This window comes from Salvelinus fontinalis, chromosome 28 (assembly GCF_029448725.1).
Source record: "Salvelinus fontinalis isolate EN_2023a chromosome 28, ASM2944872v1, whole genome shotgun sequence".
Taxonomy (NCBI): domain Eukaryota; kingdom Metazoa; phylum Chordata; class Actinopteri; order Salmoniformes; family Salmonidae; genus Salvelinus; species Salvelinus fontinalis.
The window spans coordinates 12,578,989-12,597,028 of record NC_074692.1 but is presented as its reverse complement, the minus strand read 5'-3'; the positions used below and the strand labels follow the sequence as shown (position 1 = coordinate 12,597,028).

General features: G+C 40.9%; 1 protein-coding gene across 1 annotated transcript; it reads left to right on the top strand.

Moving 5' to 3' along the window:
- The first annotated feature begins 10,167 nt into the window (after positions 1-10,167).
- Positions 10,168-17,198, top strand: LOC129826194 (malectin-like). Its single transcript, XM_055886641.1, has 6 exons — positions 10,168-10,469; positions 10,737-10,989; positions 12,067-12,245; positions 13,021-13,197; positions 13,456-13,513; positions 13,860-17,198. Exons 2-6 carry the CDS (start codon positions 10,782-10,784, stop codon positions 14,105-14,107), a joined length of 870 nt encoding a protein of 289 aa, XP_055742616.1. The 5' UTR covers positions 10,168-10,469; positions 10,737-10,781; the 3' UTR covers positions 14,108-17,198.
- The last annotated feature ends 842 nt before the right edge of the window (positions 17,199-18,040 follow it).

The following is an 18,040-nucleotide window of genomic DNA, read 5'->3' as shown; positions in this document are numbered from 1 at the left end:
ACAAACACCTAAACAAGACATTACCCCATTAAACCTACAAACCCCTAGACAAACCAAAACACATACTTCCCCATGTCACACCCTGACCTAACTAAAATAATAATGAAAACAAAGATAACTAAGGCCAGGGTGTGACATAGGGAGTGCTTAGGCAAGAGGCCCGCGGGCATACATATACCCGTAGTATATTCACTGTCTAGGCACACTAGGTAAAAACTGGGCGGCCCACCCCCTGTATTTTGGTTAGCGCACCAGGTGGTGTTAAATTAGGTAAGTAGTGGGTAGGCAGGTAAGGTAGGAGAGGGGGTTAGATATTTACTTTCTTTGCTTTGGTTCCTTCCAGACCCTTTTCCCCATATTACTGTGTGAAGGAATAAATTCCCAGTAAATGGTAAATTCTCTGCCTTTTGTCATCCTTACTCACACCTACAGTCCATACCTCTTTCACTTCACGGGGTGTTGCATTCCCTCTTCTTAGAGGCGTGCGTTAAAAAAAACACACTACGGTTTGCAACTGCACATGGGGACAAAGATTGTACTTTTTGAAGAAATGTCCACTGGTCTGATGAAACAAAAACCGAACTTTTTGGCCATAATTGAAAAAGGAGGAGGCATGAAAATCGAAGAACACCATCCCAACCATGAAGCACGGGGGTGGCAGCATCATGTTGTGGGGGTGCTTTGCTGCAGGAGGTACTGGTGCACTTCACAAAATAGATGGCATCATGAGGGAGGGAAATTATGTGGATATATTGCAGCAACATCTCAAGACATCAGTCAGGAAGTTAAAGCTTGGTCGCAAATGGGTCTTCCAAATGGACAATGACCCCAAGCATTCTTCCAAAGTTGTGGCAAAACGACTTAAGGACAACAAAGTCAAAGTATTGGAGTGGCCAACACAAAGCCCTGACCTCAATCCTATGGAAAAGCGTGTGCGGGCAAGGAGGCCTACAAACCTGACACAGTTACACCAGCTCTGTCAGGAGGAATGGGACAAAATTCACCCAATTTATTGTGAGAAGCTTGTGGAAGGCTACTCAAAACGTTTAACCCAAGTTAAACATTTTAAAGGAAATGCTACCAAATACTAATTGAGTATATGTAAACTTCTGACCCACTGGGAATGTGATGAATAAAATAAAAGCTGAAATAAATCATTCTCTCTACTATTATTCTGACATTTCACATTCTTAAAATAAAGTGGTGATCCTAACTGACCTAAGACAGGGAATTTTTACTAGGATTAAATGTCAGTAATTGTGAAACTGAGTTTATTAAATGTATTTGGCTACGAATAGCAAAAATCACTGAAGCTAGAGACTTATATTTCCCTCACTAACTTTAAACATCAGCTATCTGAGCAGCTAACCGATCGCTGCAGCTGTACATAGTCCATCTGTAAATAGCCCATCCAATCTACCTGCCTCATCCCCATATTTTTTTTATTTAATTTTCTGCTCTTTTGCACACCAGTATCTCTACTTGCACATCATCATCTGCTCATTTATCACTCCACTGTTAATCTGCTAAATTGTAATTACTTCGCTACTATGGCCTATTTATTGCCTATGCCATTTGCACACACTGTATATAGACTTTCTTTTTTCGATTGTGTTGACTGTACGCTTGTTTATTCCATGTGTAACTCTGTGTTGTTGCTTTGCTTTATCTTGGCCAGGTCGCAGTTGTAAATGAGAACTTGTTCTCAACTAGTTTAGCTGGTTAAATAAAGGTGAAATAAAAAAAACACCAGGGCTTAACGAAAAAGTACTTTCTGTACCATACTTTGTCATCAGGCCTACGTTGGCCTATGTACTGGTCGATTTTTCATATAATTGATCATAATGGATATTTTAGACCAGTCTTGTAACTAAAAGTACATTATTATGCACAGACAAGTGTCAACTTTCACCAACAGGCGACGCTGCACTACAATAAATGGTGATGGGGTTGGGGACTCAAAGCAGCAACTTGTTTCAGAGTGGTTGTGAGACGTTCATCTCTGCTATACTGTGTAAGCGGTGTAGGTCAAGTGTTTCACCAGCACGCGGCTCTATTTTGCGTTATTGTGCCTAAGAATAATCGTCACCAATAAATCACAGTTCAAACTTGTAGTGTGTGTTATTATAGTTTTTACCTTGTCTGTAGATTACCATGCATTTTCAAGGAACCGCTAACAGATGACCCTCATCTGCATCTGGCCTGGATGTATTCACAAGTTGATCCTGACATGAAACAACATAGGCAGAGTGTGAATTATTTTGATGGGTATTTTAATAAAGACATCATTTAAACGGTAAAAATTAATTACCTTTTAATGTGGCATGAACACAACCAGTTGATATTCTCATCTGATTGTCAAACAAAAAAGTAAGCTACATGTGCATGTTCGTCCACTCCTAAATAATTCCAGCATTCAAACTGCATGTATACTGGTGCCATTTGATGAATGGGAATAGACATCTGTTACAAAAGACCAAAATGTGTGCCTAATCACAATCAGAAATGTCCATTGATTAGGCCTACATTAATTGATTAACCTTGCTGACAAATGTACTTTTTTTTTGTAGCCTGAAAATACGGGACACCTGAAATGGGGCTGATACCGTGCTGGGAAAACGGGATGGTCACCATAACACACTGTCAATTTACTAGGCTACAATGTGTATTATTACAATGAACTTCAAATAGGCCCGTGATGTAGTGGTAAAAAATATATAGGTGGGTAAACTCTGATTGCCGGTCCAGGTAAAAAAAATAATGCTCCCTATACTTTCAATACATTTTTCTAAAAAAGGTGGGTAAACGGCGTTTTCTTGCGTTTACCCTCCACTAGGCCTACCCCACTGGCAAAACAAATACCGAAAATGAGGTACAAAGGAAAAGCTATGCATGAAGGAACTCAGCTGAGGCCGAAATTCAGCGCTGCCACATAGAAATAAATGGTTTAAACCATAACAGAGAGGTGGGGCTATTCGTTTAATTTGGAAACGTTTATTTTCCTATTTTCCACTGTAAAACATATTTACCACTACATTTTAAACAAATAGGAGACTGGTTAAATTAGCATTAGTTAGAGACCCCCCAAAGTTGAACTTTTGCTACATTTAGGGGAGCTAACGTCTCATTCGGGGGGAGCTGATCCCCCTGGCTCCCCCATAATTCGCACCCTGAATATAGGACTATTTCAGCACAGGATGGGCAGAGGAACAGCAGTCCCTCCACAAGAACAACTTGGTTTTAGGCGTAAACGAAATTTGGAGGTGTGATCAGTGTCAGAATCTCTATTCTGAATATTGTCTTCTTACTTCCATCCTTGGTCCCAGATATTATATAATAAATTCAAGCCTTTGTCCCAGATTGGTATCAGGATTACACTATGGCTGCATTTATACAGGCAGCACAATTATTTTGTTGTCTAATGGGTATTCTCTGCATTCAGAAAGTGGCCCTCCACCTAACCCCTCTGTGCCATAGCTGAATGTGTGTTCAACTACCTGGGTCATTGGAGAGGGCCAAGACACTGCGTTTTTGAAGGTTGACCGAGCAGCACTATAAGTATAATATAAGCTTACTGTTGAATTTTAACATCTGATTACAAAATATACATTTTATTTGCCATTAAAAAAACTTTCTCTTGTTGCAGCGCAACTCCAGCTCCAGAGTCTGGCACAGCGTCTCAGGAGACCTCTACCTCACTGTTGCCGCAGGACGCTCAATCCACCAGCAGCTTCAAAGAAGGTCTGGTTCCAACAAACCCCGAGGAGGACATTGCTCAGCTCAAACATCTTAAGAAATAATATGGTGTGTTTATTTGTTCACAGTAATCTAGCCTATACTTAAATGTTAACAAGCTATGGCATATCTGTATTATGCTCTCCCATTCCAATAGCTTAATGTTTATCTGTAGCTAGATATTGGGTTCTGCGAGACCATTCTCCTGCGCTGACAGCACCAAAACGAAGTGTGAAAATTGCTATGAGAGCCTACCTACCTAGAGTGAAGGTTGGATAAAGTGCTGGCCTATCATCATCGGCATCGTCTCCATCTCTGTGATCGTCAACACTGTCGTCATCGACAGTTTCTGGTTTTCCTTCATCCGGAGGGAGAGGGATCCGCCGTAGTTTGCAGATGTCGTGCAATATTGCACAAGCCATTATTATGTGGCAGACCATCCTTGGGCTGACGCACCTCTCCACTGGCCTATTCCCCTTTCTACCACACTCCTTGTGATTTTGTGAGTCATTTTATATTGGTTCATATTTTAATTATGCTGAGATAATGTCCACTATATACTGTAGCCCAGTAAAACAAATGTTTGGCCTATTACCTCACCTGTTATAATTGCGCTTAATGCCGGGAAGAGGTCATAGAAAAGGGGTCAGCAGCCAACTCCTCTGGGGGTATCCCTTGTCGCAAAGCAGGTGACATCTAGACTGCATCAAAAACCACTTGGGTGTTAATACTGTGGTACCGCTTTCGATTAAAGAATGTGTCCTCTTCATTTGTGGAGCAATGATTTTGATGAGGGTACAATCAATGACGCCAACAACTCCCGGAAAACCAGCGATTAGCATGAAAGTAGCTTGTTTTTGAATAATCTGACGTTGAGTGGTGGGAAAATAAATGAACCTTGATGATTTGAAGTGCCGTAAGTGCCATAGGGTTTGACGGATTGCTCTGCTGATAGTAGTCTGTGATGGACCCAAATCATCACTGTTACACCGTTGCATTTTCTTGTTGCCAAGAAGTGTAAAGTGGCGATTACTTTGATCTCTGTATGGAGAATTAGCATCACGGACAAGGTCAGTCCCATAAAGTATACCATCCCTATCTAACCAGTACCTTTTGATTAAATTGTCATTATCAAATGTATGTAAAACATCCCTCTCCTCTGCCTAAATGTGTGTGCTTGCTGTCATATCCGTCTTCTGGCAACTCCTAACCGGCTAGAACACCTCTCGATCTCTCTTAAATACACCCTGAGATATGAGTACTTTTATGTCATAGGAATGTTGATAACATGCTCTTCTCCTATGCATAAAAGTAGGACTAGAATTCACGCTCATGGAGTCTGTTTCTGACCGTTTGACAGACACATGCACATTTGTGGCCTGCTGGAGGTAATTTTGCAGGGCTCTGGCAGTGCTCCTCCTTGCACAAAGGCGGAGGTAGCGGTCCTGCTGCTGGGTTGTTGCCCTCCTACGGCCTCCTCCACGTCTCCGGATGTACTGGCCTGTCTCCTGGTAGCGCCTCCATGCTCTGGACACTACGCTGACAGACACAGCAAACCTTCTTGCCACAGCTCGCATTGATGTGCCATCCTGGATGAGCTGCACTACCTGAGCCACTTGTGTGGGTTGTAGACTCCGTCTCATGCTACCACTAGAGTGAAAGCACCGCCAGCATTCAAAAGTGACCAAAACATCAGCCAGGAAGCATAGGAACTGAGAAGTGGTCTGTGGTCAACACCTGCAGAACCACTCCTTTATTGGGGGTGTCTTGCTAATTGCCTATAATTTCCACCTTTTGTCTATTCCATTTGCACAACAGCATGTGAAATTTATTGTCAATCGGTGTTGCTTCCTAAGTGGACAGTTTGATTTCACAGAAGTGTGATTGACTTGGAGTTACATTGTGTTGTTTAAGTGTTCCCTTTATTTTTTTGAGCAGTGTAGATACTTTTGTACAGGTTTCCTCCAGCATTTTCACAAGGTCCTTTGCTGTTGTTCTGGGATTGATTTGCACTTTTCGCACCAAAGTACGTTCATCTCTAGGAGACAGAACGCGTCTCTTTCCTTAGCAGTATGACGGCTGCATGGTCCCATAGTGTTTTGTGGCGGATGAATCAGAATTAGTTGGGTAACATAGATAAGATGTTTTATTTGCATGATATGCTTATGTGAGATACTTGTCATTAGAATGTTTCCCTTTGGACTATAGGGTTGGCAGTTGCACTTGTCCCTTCTCAGCTAGGGCTCAGTCACTTGTGGCCCAGAGAGGGGAGAGGTCAGGCTTGTCTTCATATGTGAATGTATCTGTTAAACCATCTGGTGCTATGTAGAATATCAGAAGGGGAGGAGTACAGAATGGAACAGTGTCTTTACCTATTCTTAAACCATGTGAAGGGATGGTGTGATTAATGGGGAACCAGTTAGTTGTCTCCACAATGTCTGTACACCAGTCACTCCCTCCTTTTCCCATTGGGGGGAGGAGTATGGCAGTGTCTGGAACCATTGTATGTCCCCTCTGATGTTGCACTTATCTTGAGATAGTATATGACCAAGAGGTTCACTCCCCTCAGTGAGCTTGTCCAGGAGTGGGGTGTACTTGAGATGGGGGTACCTAGAGTTGACAATTGATGTATGCCATTGGATGAGTTGGTGTTTTTGTACTATGAAGTACCAGGAACGAGATTAGAACCTCGTCTTAGAGACCAAACTGAACAATAATTTATAGCTGATGCTATCTGGCTATGGGATACTCCTTTCTCAAGTAAAAGGCCCTTTGTAAAGAGTTCCTGAGATCTGTGGTTTGTCATGTAAGTTGAGAAGGGTGGATCTTTGCTATAAAAGATCTCAGTTGCCATTATGTTGACACTCTCAACTTTTCATTAGAGATAGTGAATTGTTGAAAGTCAAATGCTATTGCAAAAGCTTAATTATTATTAAAGGTGAAGTTTAAGTATAACTGAATGGTGTGTGGTTTGTAACGCTCCTCATTTGGTAATAGAGGAAATTAATCTACCACAGTTTATACTTGCGTACTATTGTTTGTACAGATGAACATGGTTCCTTCAGGCATTTGGAAATTGCTCCCAAGGATGAACCAGACTTGTGAAGGTCTACCATTTTTTTGTGAGGTCTTGGCTGATTTCTTTTGATTTTCCCATGATGTCAAGCAAAGAGGCACTGAGTTTGAAGGTAGGCTTTGAAATACATTCACAGGTACACCTCCAATTGACTCAAATTATGTCAATTAGCCTATCAGAAGCATTTAAAGCCATGACATCATTTTCTGGAATTTTCCTATCTGTTTAAAGGCACAGTCAACTTAGTGTATGTAAACTTCTGACCCACTGGAATTGTGATACAGTGAATTATAAGTGAAATAATCTGTTTGTTAAGAATTGTTGGAAAAATTACTTATGTCATGCCCACAGTTGATGTCCTAACCGACTTGCCAAAACTATAATTTGTTAACAAGAAATTTGTGGAGTGGTTGAAAAACGAGTTTTAATGATTCCAACCTAAGTGTAGTCGTGGCCAAAAGTTTTGAATGACACAAATATACATTTTCACAAAGTCTGCTGCCTCAGTGTTTTTAGATATTTTTGTCAGATGTTACTATGAAATACTGAAGTATAATTGCAAGCATTTCATAAGTGTCAAAGGCTTTTATTGACAATTACATGAAGTTGATGCAGAGAGTCAATATTTGCAGTGTTGAGCCTTCTTTTTCTTGACCTCTGCAATCCACCCTGACATGCTGTCAATTAACTTCTGGGCCGCATCCTGACTGATGGCAGCCCATTCTTCCATAATCAATGCTTGGAGTTTATCAGAATTTGTGGGTTTTTGTTTGTCCACCCGCCTCTTGAGGATTGACCACAAGTTCTCAATGGGATTAAGGTCTGGGGAGTTTCCTGGCCATGGACCCAAACTAGATGTTTTGTTCCCCGAGCCAATTAGTTATCACTTTTGCCTTATGGCAAGGTGCTCCATCATGCTGGAAAAGGCATTGTTTGTCACCAAACTGTTCCTGGATGGTTGGGAGAAGTTGCTCTCTGAGGATGTGTTGGTACCACTCTTTATTCATGGCTGTGTTCGTAGGCAAAATTGTGAGTGAGCCCACTCCCTTGGCTGAGAAGCAACCCCACACATGAATGGTCTCAGGATGCTTTACTGTTGGCATGACACAGGACTGATGGTAGCGCACACCTTGTCTTCTCCGGACAAGCTTTTTTCCGGATGCCCCAAACAATCGGAAAGGGGATTCATCAGAGAAAATTACTTTACACCAGTCCTCAGCAGTCCAATCCCTGTACCTTTTGCAGAATATCAGTCTGTCCCTGATGTTTTTCCTGGAGAGAAGTGGCTTCTTTGCTGCCCTTCTTGACACCAGGCCATCCTACAAAGGTCTTTGCCTCACTGTGCGTGCAGATGCACTCACACCTGCCTGCTGCCATTCCCGAGCAAGCTCTGTACTGGTGGTGCCTCGATCCCGCAGCTGAATCAACTTTAGGAGACGGTCCTGGCACTTGTTGGACTTTCTTGGGCGCCCTGAAGCCTTCTTCAGAACAATTGAACCGCTCTCCTTGAAGTTCTTGCTGAGCCGATAAATGGTTGATTTAGGTGCAATCTTACTGGCAGCAATATCCTTGCCTGTGAAGCCCTTTTTGTGCAAAGCAAAGATGACGGCACGTGTTTCCTTGCAGGTAACCATGATTGATAGAGGAAGAACAATGATTCCAAGCACCACCCTCCTTTTGAAGCTTCCAGTCTGTTATTCGAACTCAATCAGCATGACAGAGTGATCTCCAGCCTTGTCCTCGTCAACACTCACACCTGTGTTAACGAGAGAATCACTGACATGTCAGCTGGTCCTTTTGTGGCAGGGCTGAAATGCAATGGAAATGTTTTGGGGGGATTCGGTTCATTTGCATGGCAAAGAGAGACTTTGCAATTAATTGCAATTCATCTGATCACTCTTCATAACATTTTGGAGTATATGCAAATTGCCATCATACAAACTGAGGCAGCAGACTTTGTGAAAATTAATATTTGTGTCATTCTCAAAACTGTAGAGCTTGAAAATTGAAAATTCAAGCCCCTTGGGTGCTGCCATAGAGTTACATTAGAAGTGCCCATCCATGAAGGATCAAGGTCATTGGCCACACATAAAATTACATCAAATCACATATCTACAGTAGCTTTGATTGGACTGATCATAACCTGTTATTGAGAAATGTAATCATCTGATAGCCAGGTGTCTCAGTGGTATAGTGCAATTAATGTATCGTTTAGTGTTGTGTAGTGGATTTGCTAGCATGCATCCCACTTGTATATATTTTTTGCCCCACCAAGATTAACATGCTAAAAATCACCACTGACCATAACCCAGGGCTCTCCAACCCTGCTCCTGGAGAACTATCCTGTAGATGTGAGTAACCTGATTGTTTATCAACCAGTCAATTACTAGAATCAGGTGTGCTAGATTAGGGTTGGAGTGAAAACCTACAGGACGGTAGCTCTATAGGACCAGGATTGGAGGGCCCTGCATAAATCCCTTTCCTAACTAACCAATTGAAATGTAAACTTCAATGGGGGGTAGGCACGTCCCAAGGATCCCGGATAGCAAGGGCCTTTTTTGACAAACCCAGAGTGCAGTGCAAGCACGCTGCGTTGGACTCTTCTGATTGGACAATATTTCAAACATCGGTTGCGTTCCAGGCTATTTTTCATTGTAGTAGCGCTGCGCCGATAATCAGATCCCAAAATGCCTGAGAAAGTGTTTTACATTTATCGGGAGCCACATTGCTTTATACAGCAACCTTCGTGTCTTGTTAATGGGGTTCTCGAGAAGTTAAACACTTCGCATAGCAATGTGAGATCTGATCATTTACGCAGCACACCTACAATAAATACGACATGGAACACGACCATTTCCTTCTACCGATTTTGTGATTAGGGAAATCTGGGGAAATTAATATCACTTTAATTTAAATTTAAATGTTTGCCATGTAGCAGACGCTCCTGTCCTGGGCGATTTACAGGAGCACTTTCGTCCTTCAAATTTGCATAAAATACATATGCAGATTTGAACTGCAAACGTTTTTTTTATTGGAATTCTTATCTATATATTATATCTTTGTGTTATAAATGTTATTTTCGAACACACAATTAATAAAATCACAAATAACTCCCATAGGGTGTAATTGTGTGTACCTTCCGCATTTTGCCAACTGAACAACGTTGCACTTCAACCAAACCTCAGCTCGGTCTCTTTCGCATCAACTTTGACCCTCTCATTGGTAAAGAAAGTGAAAGTTAATATACAGAGGTTATAGGGAACTGTATGTGATTCGTGAATCCAAAGCATTTATATGAATATGTTAAACTTTTAATACATATGTAGAAAAAATGCCATGTGATTGGGTGTCTCTTCAGTCATCCACTTCCTGTACAGTGAACCAGCAGTTCGTTCACACCCTCATGCAATGTGTGTGCCTCTATGGAAATCAACGTCAGTCATACCAATTTGGCAGAGAAGACCAAACGGCCATTACTGTCAATGAGAGCCGCAGTGTAGATTGTGGACTATTCGGTTTTACATTTAGCAGGAAACAGGCATAGAAGCAAGTTGCACCAAGGATTTTTCAACGTAAGAACTTCGTATTCAGCAAGCCACAGCTGCTGAGAGCTAGAGGAGGTCAGCTATCAAGCTGAGATAGCTAACAAGCTAGACAGGTAACTTACTGTAGCTAGCTAAATGTAGTAAAGCCCAACGAGGCAATTCGATCTAAGAGTATTTTACCTTTTATATAGAGTAAACTGTGTTGACCGTACATTCTAGTTAGCGAACGTTTACCAGCTACAACATATTCACAATCAATGCTAATCTTAGCCAGAGAGCGAACATGCTAGCTAGCTCAATATATTTGACTATCTGGGGAGGGTTTTGTGCTGTCATTCATGCTAGCTAGCTACCTACTATTGATGCCTTCTCTCACACAGCTTCCTTGGGCCAACTGGTGTGTGTCTGCTTGTACCAAGCTGTGTATGGCAATGCAGTGGGTAAAAGTCCCACTGGTCGCCGGGCTGGTCGTGGCGGTGTTGTCGCTGCTGTCTGAACACTGTTGGGCGGATGGTGGGGGCCCAAACCTTGCTGAACGAGTTATTTGGGCAGTGAACGCTGGCGGGGAAGCTCACACAGACATGCATGGCATTCACTTTAAGAAGGATCCTTTGGAAGGAAAGCTTGGGAAAGGTGAGTCTGTCTAGGCATGACTGAATCGTCATTTCCTTATTAGCTTCATAGCTAACCTCTAACTTTGTATGATACTGATACAGTTCCCTATTGCAAATGTGACTGCTAAATTGAATTAAAAGCTAACTAGCCAGCTACACGTTAGATCTGTGTGAAATTAGCCACACGTTTAACTATTTGGCTAAAAGAAAGTGAAATATTTTCTTCTGGTAGAGGGTAATCGTGTGATTGCAGATGTGTATTTTTTCATAAATAAGATATTTCAAGCTAATCAACTCATGCATGGTTTTGACTTCCGCAATTTAACCAGGTTAAACCCAATGAAGAGTCAGCATTACTTTCTAGTGCCTCGCTCGAAAATGAAGCACCTCATGGAAGAATAATTAACCCAACTGTGATGATAACTAACGATATTCAGAAATCTATGTCTTTAAAAGTAATAATTGGAAACTAATAACATGAGTAGTTAATTAAAAGTAAAGTATGAGGTAAATGATACAGTGATGAAACGTCATATTTGATGTTGTATGATAGCCACTTTGCTTAGTTTCACGGCATGTTCATCTATTAATTTGATGAAAAACACTTCACTCAGAAGCGACGTTTCAGATTGTTTCTTACATCCACTCTACTAAAACTAAAGACCAAATGGGTCTGTCAGGAAATATACTGAACAAAAATATAAATGCAACATGTAAAGTGTTTGTCCCATGCTTCAAAAACCGCTAGGCTACTCTTAACCGCTAGGCTATCTGCCGCTAACTTGCCAGAACAGATAAGTCATTAATATTTGAACATGCCAAACCATGGTTAGCCAGAAAGTTTGCATCTCACATTTTTTTTATGACTTTATCAGGCATAAAAATGCATGCACTATTTGCCTTGTTTGCAGCGTTTGTGTGCAAATACAGTACAAGAAAGTAAATGTATGCAGGCATCACTACTGTTCCAGTAGATGGGTAAGCAAATGGGTTTGTATTGTGTAAGCTTATGTGAGAAGTGTTGGGTGCAAATGCGACTGAATTGCTTATAAATCGACAACGTATTAAACAATCTACTCTTTGTATTTCCCTCTAGCATCGGATTATGGAGTCCGTCTGCCCATATTGCGTTCTAGTCCTGAAGACCAGGTTCTCTACCAGACAGAACGCTACAATGAGGATACTTTTGGCTATGAGGTGCCGATTCGTGAGGAAGGAGACTATATACTAGTCATGAAGTATGCAGAAGTCTACTTTGCCCAGTCTCAGCAGAAGGTATGACAGCCATCCAATCAAATCATCATAATATGTTTAATGTTTAGATCTCAAAATTCTGTCCAGTAAACTGTAAGTCATGGTAATGTTATTCTAATTTGGCAGCAAAGATTGTTGTTCAACTTAGATGATGATGATGATGATGATGGTCTCAAAATAGACAAATTCCAACAGTTGTTTTATTGGAAGGTAATGATTTATTAGTCATCTATAAATACTTCTTACAAACTTGTACACTTAGGACTGAGGATTTCCCATGCTATTTTCTTTCTTTATTTTGTATTTTCACCCCCTTTTTCACCCCAATTTCGTGGTATCCAATTGGTAGTAGTTACAGTCTTGTCTCATCGCTGCAACTCTCGTACAGACTCGGGAGAGGCGAAGGTCGAGAGCCATGCATCCTCGAAACCCAACCAAGCCGCACTGCTGCTTGACACAATGCCCATCCAACCCGGAAGCCAGCCGCACCAATGTGTCGGAGGAAACACTGTACACCTGGCAACCGTGTCAGCGTGTACTGCGCCCGGCCCGCCACAGAAGTCGCTAGTGCACGATGAGACAAGGATATCCCTGCCGGCCAAACCCTCACCTAACCCGGACGACACTGGGCCAATTGTGCGCCGCCCCATGGGTCTCCTGGTCGCGGCCAGCTGCGACAGAGCCTGGACTCGAACCGAGAATCTCTAGTGGCACAGCTAGCACTGCGCCACTCGGGAGGCCTCCCATGCTATTTTCATGTTGCGAATCTGGCTGGCTGAAATTATCCTTTCTACAGGTATTTGATGTGCGTCTTAATGACCATGTGGTGGTGAAAGACCTGGATATCTTTGAGCGGGTCGGTCACAGTACAGCTCATGACGAAATAGTGCCTTTCTCCATACGCCGCGGTAAGCTGAGTGTCCAGGGAGAGGTGTCCACCTTCAACGGCAAGCTCACTGTGGAGTTTGTCAAGGTGAGTTGAAGTGTGTCAGTGAATATTGTTTTTTCCTCTCCTCCTGACTCATCAAAAAAAACAGAAGTGTCCAAGTTAAACGGTCAAGCATAAAATGTACTATTACCTACATACTACTCTGAATGTGTGTTTGTTTAGGCTTTTTCTATTTCATTAATATTTTTTTACAAATAATGGTAGGATAGTGTTTTTCAAAATGTTCATTTGACACGTGGCTTTATCTCCTGGGAACTGATAACCTGCCCTGTGTTTTCTCAGGGTTATTATGACAACCCCAAGGTCTGTGCTCTGTACGTGATGAAAGGGACATTAGACGGTGAGCCTCATCAGTCTATTAACAGGAGAATATTCAACAGTGCCAGTCAAAAATAGCATTTTCTAAGATGTTGTCTTTATAATTCTGAAATTCTTTAAAGAATTGTAATGGAATGTTGTATTATTATGGAATATTTGCTCCTTTTTTTTATCCCATTCATTTTCAATAACATTTTTCATTTGCTCCTGAATCAATTAATTGTATGCACAATCCAGTCTAAAGTCATCACAACCTCTCCTCAATGTCCTCAAGTTCTGTATGACAAAATATTTTATTACCTTTCTATTTTCACTTAACACTATCTTTAAACCGATAATCTCAGCCCACTCTATTTTCTGCATCTCAGATGTACCAAAACTCCAGCCTCACCCTGGACTGGAGAAACGTGAAGAACTTGAGGAGGAGGAGGAAGAGGAGACTGAGGTAGGCGAGGAGGGTGGTAAGAGGAGTTCCTCGACAGCTCCCAAGTACAAGGTCCAGTCAGGCCCCAGAACGCCAAACCCGTATGCGGCCGACAATAGCAGCCTCATGTTCCCTATCCTGGTGGCGTTCGGTGTGTTCATCCCTACACTCTTCTGCCTCTGTCGGCTGTGAGAACGTAAGTTCGAGGGGGAAACGGGGACATGAAGGACAAGAGACTGTGAAGAAGGGGGGGGGGGTCAAAGTGACATCAAAGACACAAGGCAAGCATACAGATGGGAGAGAGCACAAGATCCAAGGGGAGAATGGTGATAACAGAGGACAAAAAAGAGACTACAAATTTGGAATGCTGGGCAGGCGGCAGAATAAAATGCCTTCCTCACTGACTAAGGTCACACACAGAAAAGGGAATGGAGAGAGTTTGTGTGTTGTACATCTGACACCTTTTCACCATGTGGCACATTACCACATCGCATAGAAATAAGACAGGATTTCCCACTTTCAAACCAGGTTTCTCTTGTCTGGCAGGAAGTGCCTGGGATTATACTGAGGGGTTCTGAAGTGTTAGTGGCTGTCTCTCTTTATAGATACACTTATTGTTATGGATTTGGATGAGGTGTGGCTTGGAGTGAAGGGAATGCAGATAGGCTGCTATTATGATCAACAAAAAATCAGGCCCAGTATTTAGTCAGAGATGGAACAGGAGTTGAAATCATGAAAATGGACAGATTCTTAAAAAATTAATTAATTTTGAAGATATTTTGTTTTAGAGATTGTGTTGTTGGTGGAATTTAGGGGGAGATGGTAACCAATTTGATCAGTTAGGCTTTAGAATGTTGTTTTTTCTTGCTCTTTTTGACTTTTTATTTCTGTGTTTGATTATCTCCCAATGTGCTGGTGTTTTAGAGCAAAAATGTACTTTCGCTTTTGATACAAGATGTGCCATAGTCTGATGAAGACAACATACCAGTAATTTCAACAAGTTCATACTGTTACAGCCTGTTCTTTGCAGCACATTGACATTTCATGTGCTGTTTTATAAGACTGCTGATGAAGTGTTATCACATTCAAGGTGGGTTTCACAATTCTCTTGCATAATGTTTCAAAAATGCATGTGTACCTCAATGGGACTATCCCATGCTGTGCTGTTTCATATAGCTGATGCAAGTTTCCTCAAATGTGATCACAAGTAAGAAGTCCACTTGTTGTGCTTGCACGCATAAATATCTGTCCTAGCAGGTACCTTTTGAGGCAACTAGACTATAACGTTATCAGAAATTGAATCCTTTGAGGGTTTACCTGGTTTTTAATCACATTGATAAAAGCCTCTAACTTCTGTTTTCCGCTTAACGGTACATGGCTTGGTTTGCAGCTGATGAAAGGCCACCTTTGGAAGGTTATGTGAAATAGTTCTGAGCGATTTGAGTTACATTGCCAACAGTGAGGGACCTGATCATTTAACAAATACTCTAGTGGGACAGGTCCTGAATCAGGAACATGTCTAAATTGACTCAAAGATGCATGTAGTGTAGTCCTTTGTCATGGTCACTGCCTTTTCTGCTCATTTTATGATTGTGCATGCCTTTTTGTTTCACCAAAGAGTGTTTTGTGTTGTAAAATTTTGTTTTATAAAACTCTCAGTAATCCTCCATTCATAACACTCTGTGATTTAATATGATTTAGTTTTTTTACTCACATTGTTGGTGCTGTAGTGATGATTAAGTACTAGGTCAAGATAGAACGTAAACATCAGAAGTTATCCCGATACAATTTGTGTCATTAGGAGTTATAATAACTGGAAGAGCCTAAGCGTTTTATTTAATTTAGTATTTATGTAATGTCCTCTTTGAGATACTGCTGGATTCTTGAAAAAATTTGGAACATGAATGTAGGACTTACAATGTGAAGAACAATTGTGTGTATACATGCATAGTGAAATGATGAGTTAACTAGTTTTTTCTATGTTAAACATTTGTTGCTAAGCAAGATTTTCAGTGGTAGGCTAAATTGAAACTGGCTGTGACCAGAAAGCTTGAGTGGCCTTAAGAAATATTTTATTGCGATTTTGAAATTGTTCCCAGGGAAAAGTTTTTTTTTTACGCCTGCACACTTTATAGAACTAATTTGAGGCACTATTAGTCAAATCAACATGATGTAAAAACAGTGTGCTTGCACCAGTCTTAATCATGATTTATAGCCTATTCACCTGTGCGTAGATATGGGTGTGTGCATGTTTCACTGTTGGGAATATTTTTACTCTTCTCCGTCTCTCCATTAGTTCAGTTTAGGCCAGTATTTTTGTCTCATTTATTTTTTAGCATACCTTGTCTTAAAACTTGCCTTAAAGTAGACTGCAGCATTTTGTTGTTATTAGTCTCTAAGGTGTCCCAGTGACATCCTATATTCTTCCATACAGTTAGCCTGGAAGTCAGTAGCTGCATGTTTGCATTGTTTTTGTGTTTCCAATTGCCTCTGTATCAAGAACGTAGCTCTTTTACCAAGCCTTGTCTTATGTTTCCCCAAGCCTCTCCACACTTGTCATTGATTTCACACTTGCTGAATACTTGACAAATAGATGATCCCGGTGTTGTAAATCCCCTCACTCCTGAGGTTTCCCTCCATTTTCCATGCTGCTGGAAAACCAGCCAGGGGAGGTTACAATACTTGATAGTCAGCTGATAGTAGTTTGGTTTATTTGTTTTTTTATATAAAAAAGAAACAATCCATAAATAATCAGAAGCACCTTTTTGTTCCTTAGTTGAAAAACTGCAAAAAGAAATGTCAATCTTTTTGTTGGCTAATCGAAATCTACACAGTTGCGTGTGTATATACTGTACGGTACAATATCACACTTATTGTAGTGTGACAGCGGTTGTTTTTTTTCATCAAACTATTGTTATTATTGAGGTGTTAGGTATTTTTTAATGGTTAATTGTAAAGAAGACTGTGGCCTTTCTGCTGGGGATGACAGCCAGACACACTGACTGTCAGGAAGAGAAATGTGATTAGCAGTGTATGGAATTCTTTACATTTTATATTGTATAATTTAAGTAAGAAAGTGGGGTTTAATCTTGAGATATTTGCTAAATGATTAATAAAGATTTGTAGCTTTAACATTTTCCTCAGGATCGGTTTTATTTTATTATTTTTTAAATTACCATGATTTAACTGGTTTATTTTCAAAGCATTTGTCTGTTATTTGTGTGTAATTTTGTTTTGATTGAGTCATTGTTGCCTTGGTTTGAATACATTTGTTTTACCATTATCTGCTTTGAGGTTCCTTTTTTGTGTGCTTTTCATTACTTAATTGCATGGTTTTTATTTATTTTTGTCCACGAAAGTCCCAGTGTGCAATAATCCTAACCCTACATAAGCTCACCTTGGAAAGAACCAACGGCTTGCTATCATATAGATATGTAGGCCTAAGTCTTCAATAATTACATTTAGCTGCATCACTCTCCCATTATCCCCACTGCGGTACAGACACAACAGTCATACACTCTTGCGCTCCACACACAGTCACAATCACAGAGTATGTATGAATTTGTGTGAGAGTGATCAATGCCAATAAGGAATCCTACTCTCCTTATTGATTTCTCCCAGCCCTGGGGGCTTCAGGCAGCAGGTGGACTGATGGAGTAATTTGAGATGCCCCCCATCTTACTCAGTTTTAGCTCTGCAAATAACATCTACAAAGTAGGAACTGCTGATAAATGCTGTCTCTTAATAAATGTGCTATTTTATCTAACTGGTGTTTTAGCAAATTGTTTCTTTATAATTTATCCCATGTTCTACTATCCTTAGGGTTATTGCAGTACCTCGCCCTCATAACTGAACGGTTCAACATGCTGTATCACTGAGATACTGCAGTCGTCACAAATCATGAGAACTACAATTCTATTATATTTCTATGGGGGTGACGTGGGAAATGTATGGTCGGTAGGATGAAATGGCAGTAATGCGTTTGAGAGATGTAATGAGAGATGATGAATAAAAAGCATGGGCAAACTTAACTACATTGGTATAGTGAAACCATTTTCATTAAGTTGTACCATACTTAGGTGTTCCCTGGTTGGAATTCCATTTACCTGCAACCTAGGTTAAAGA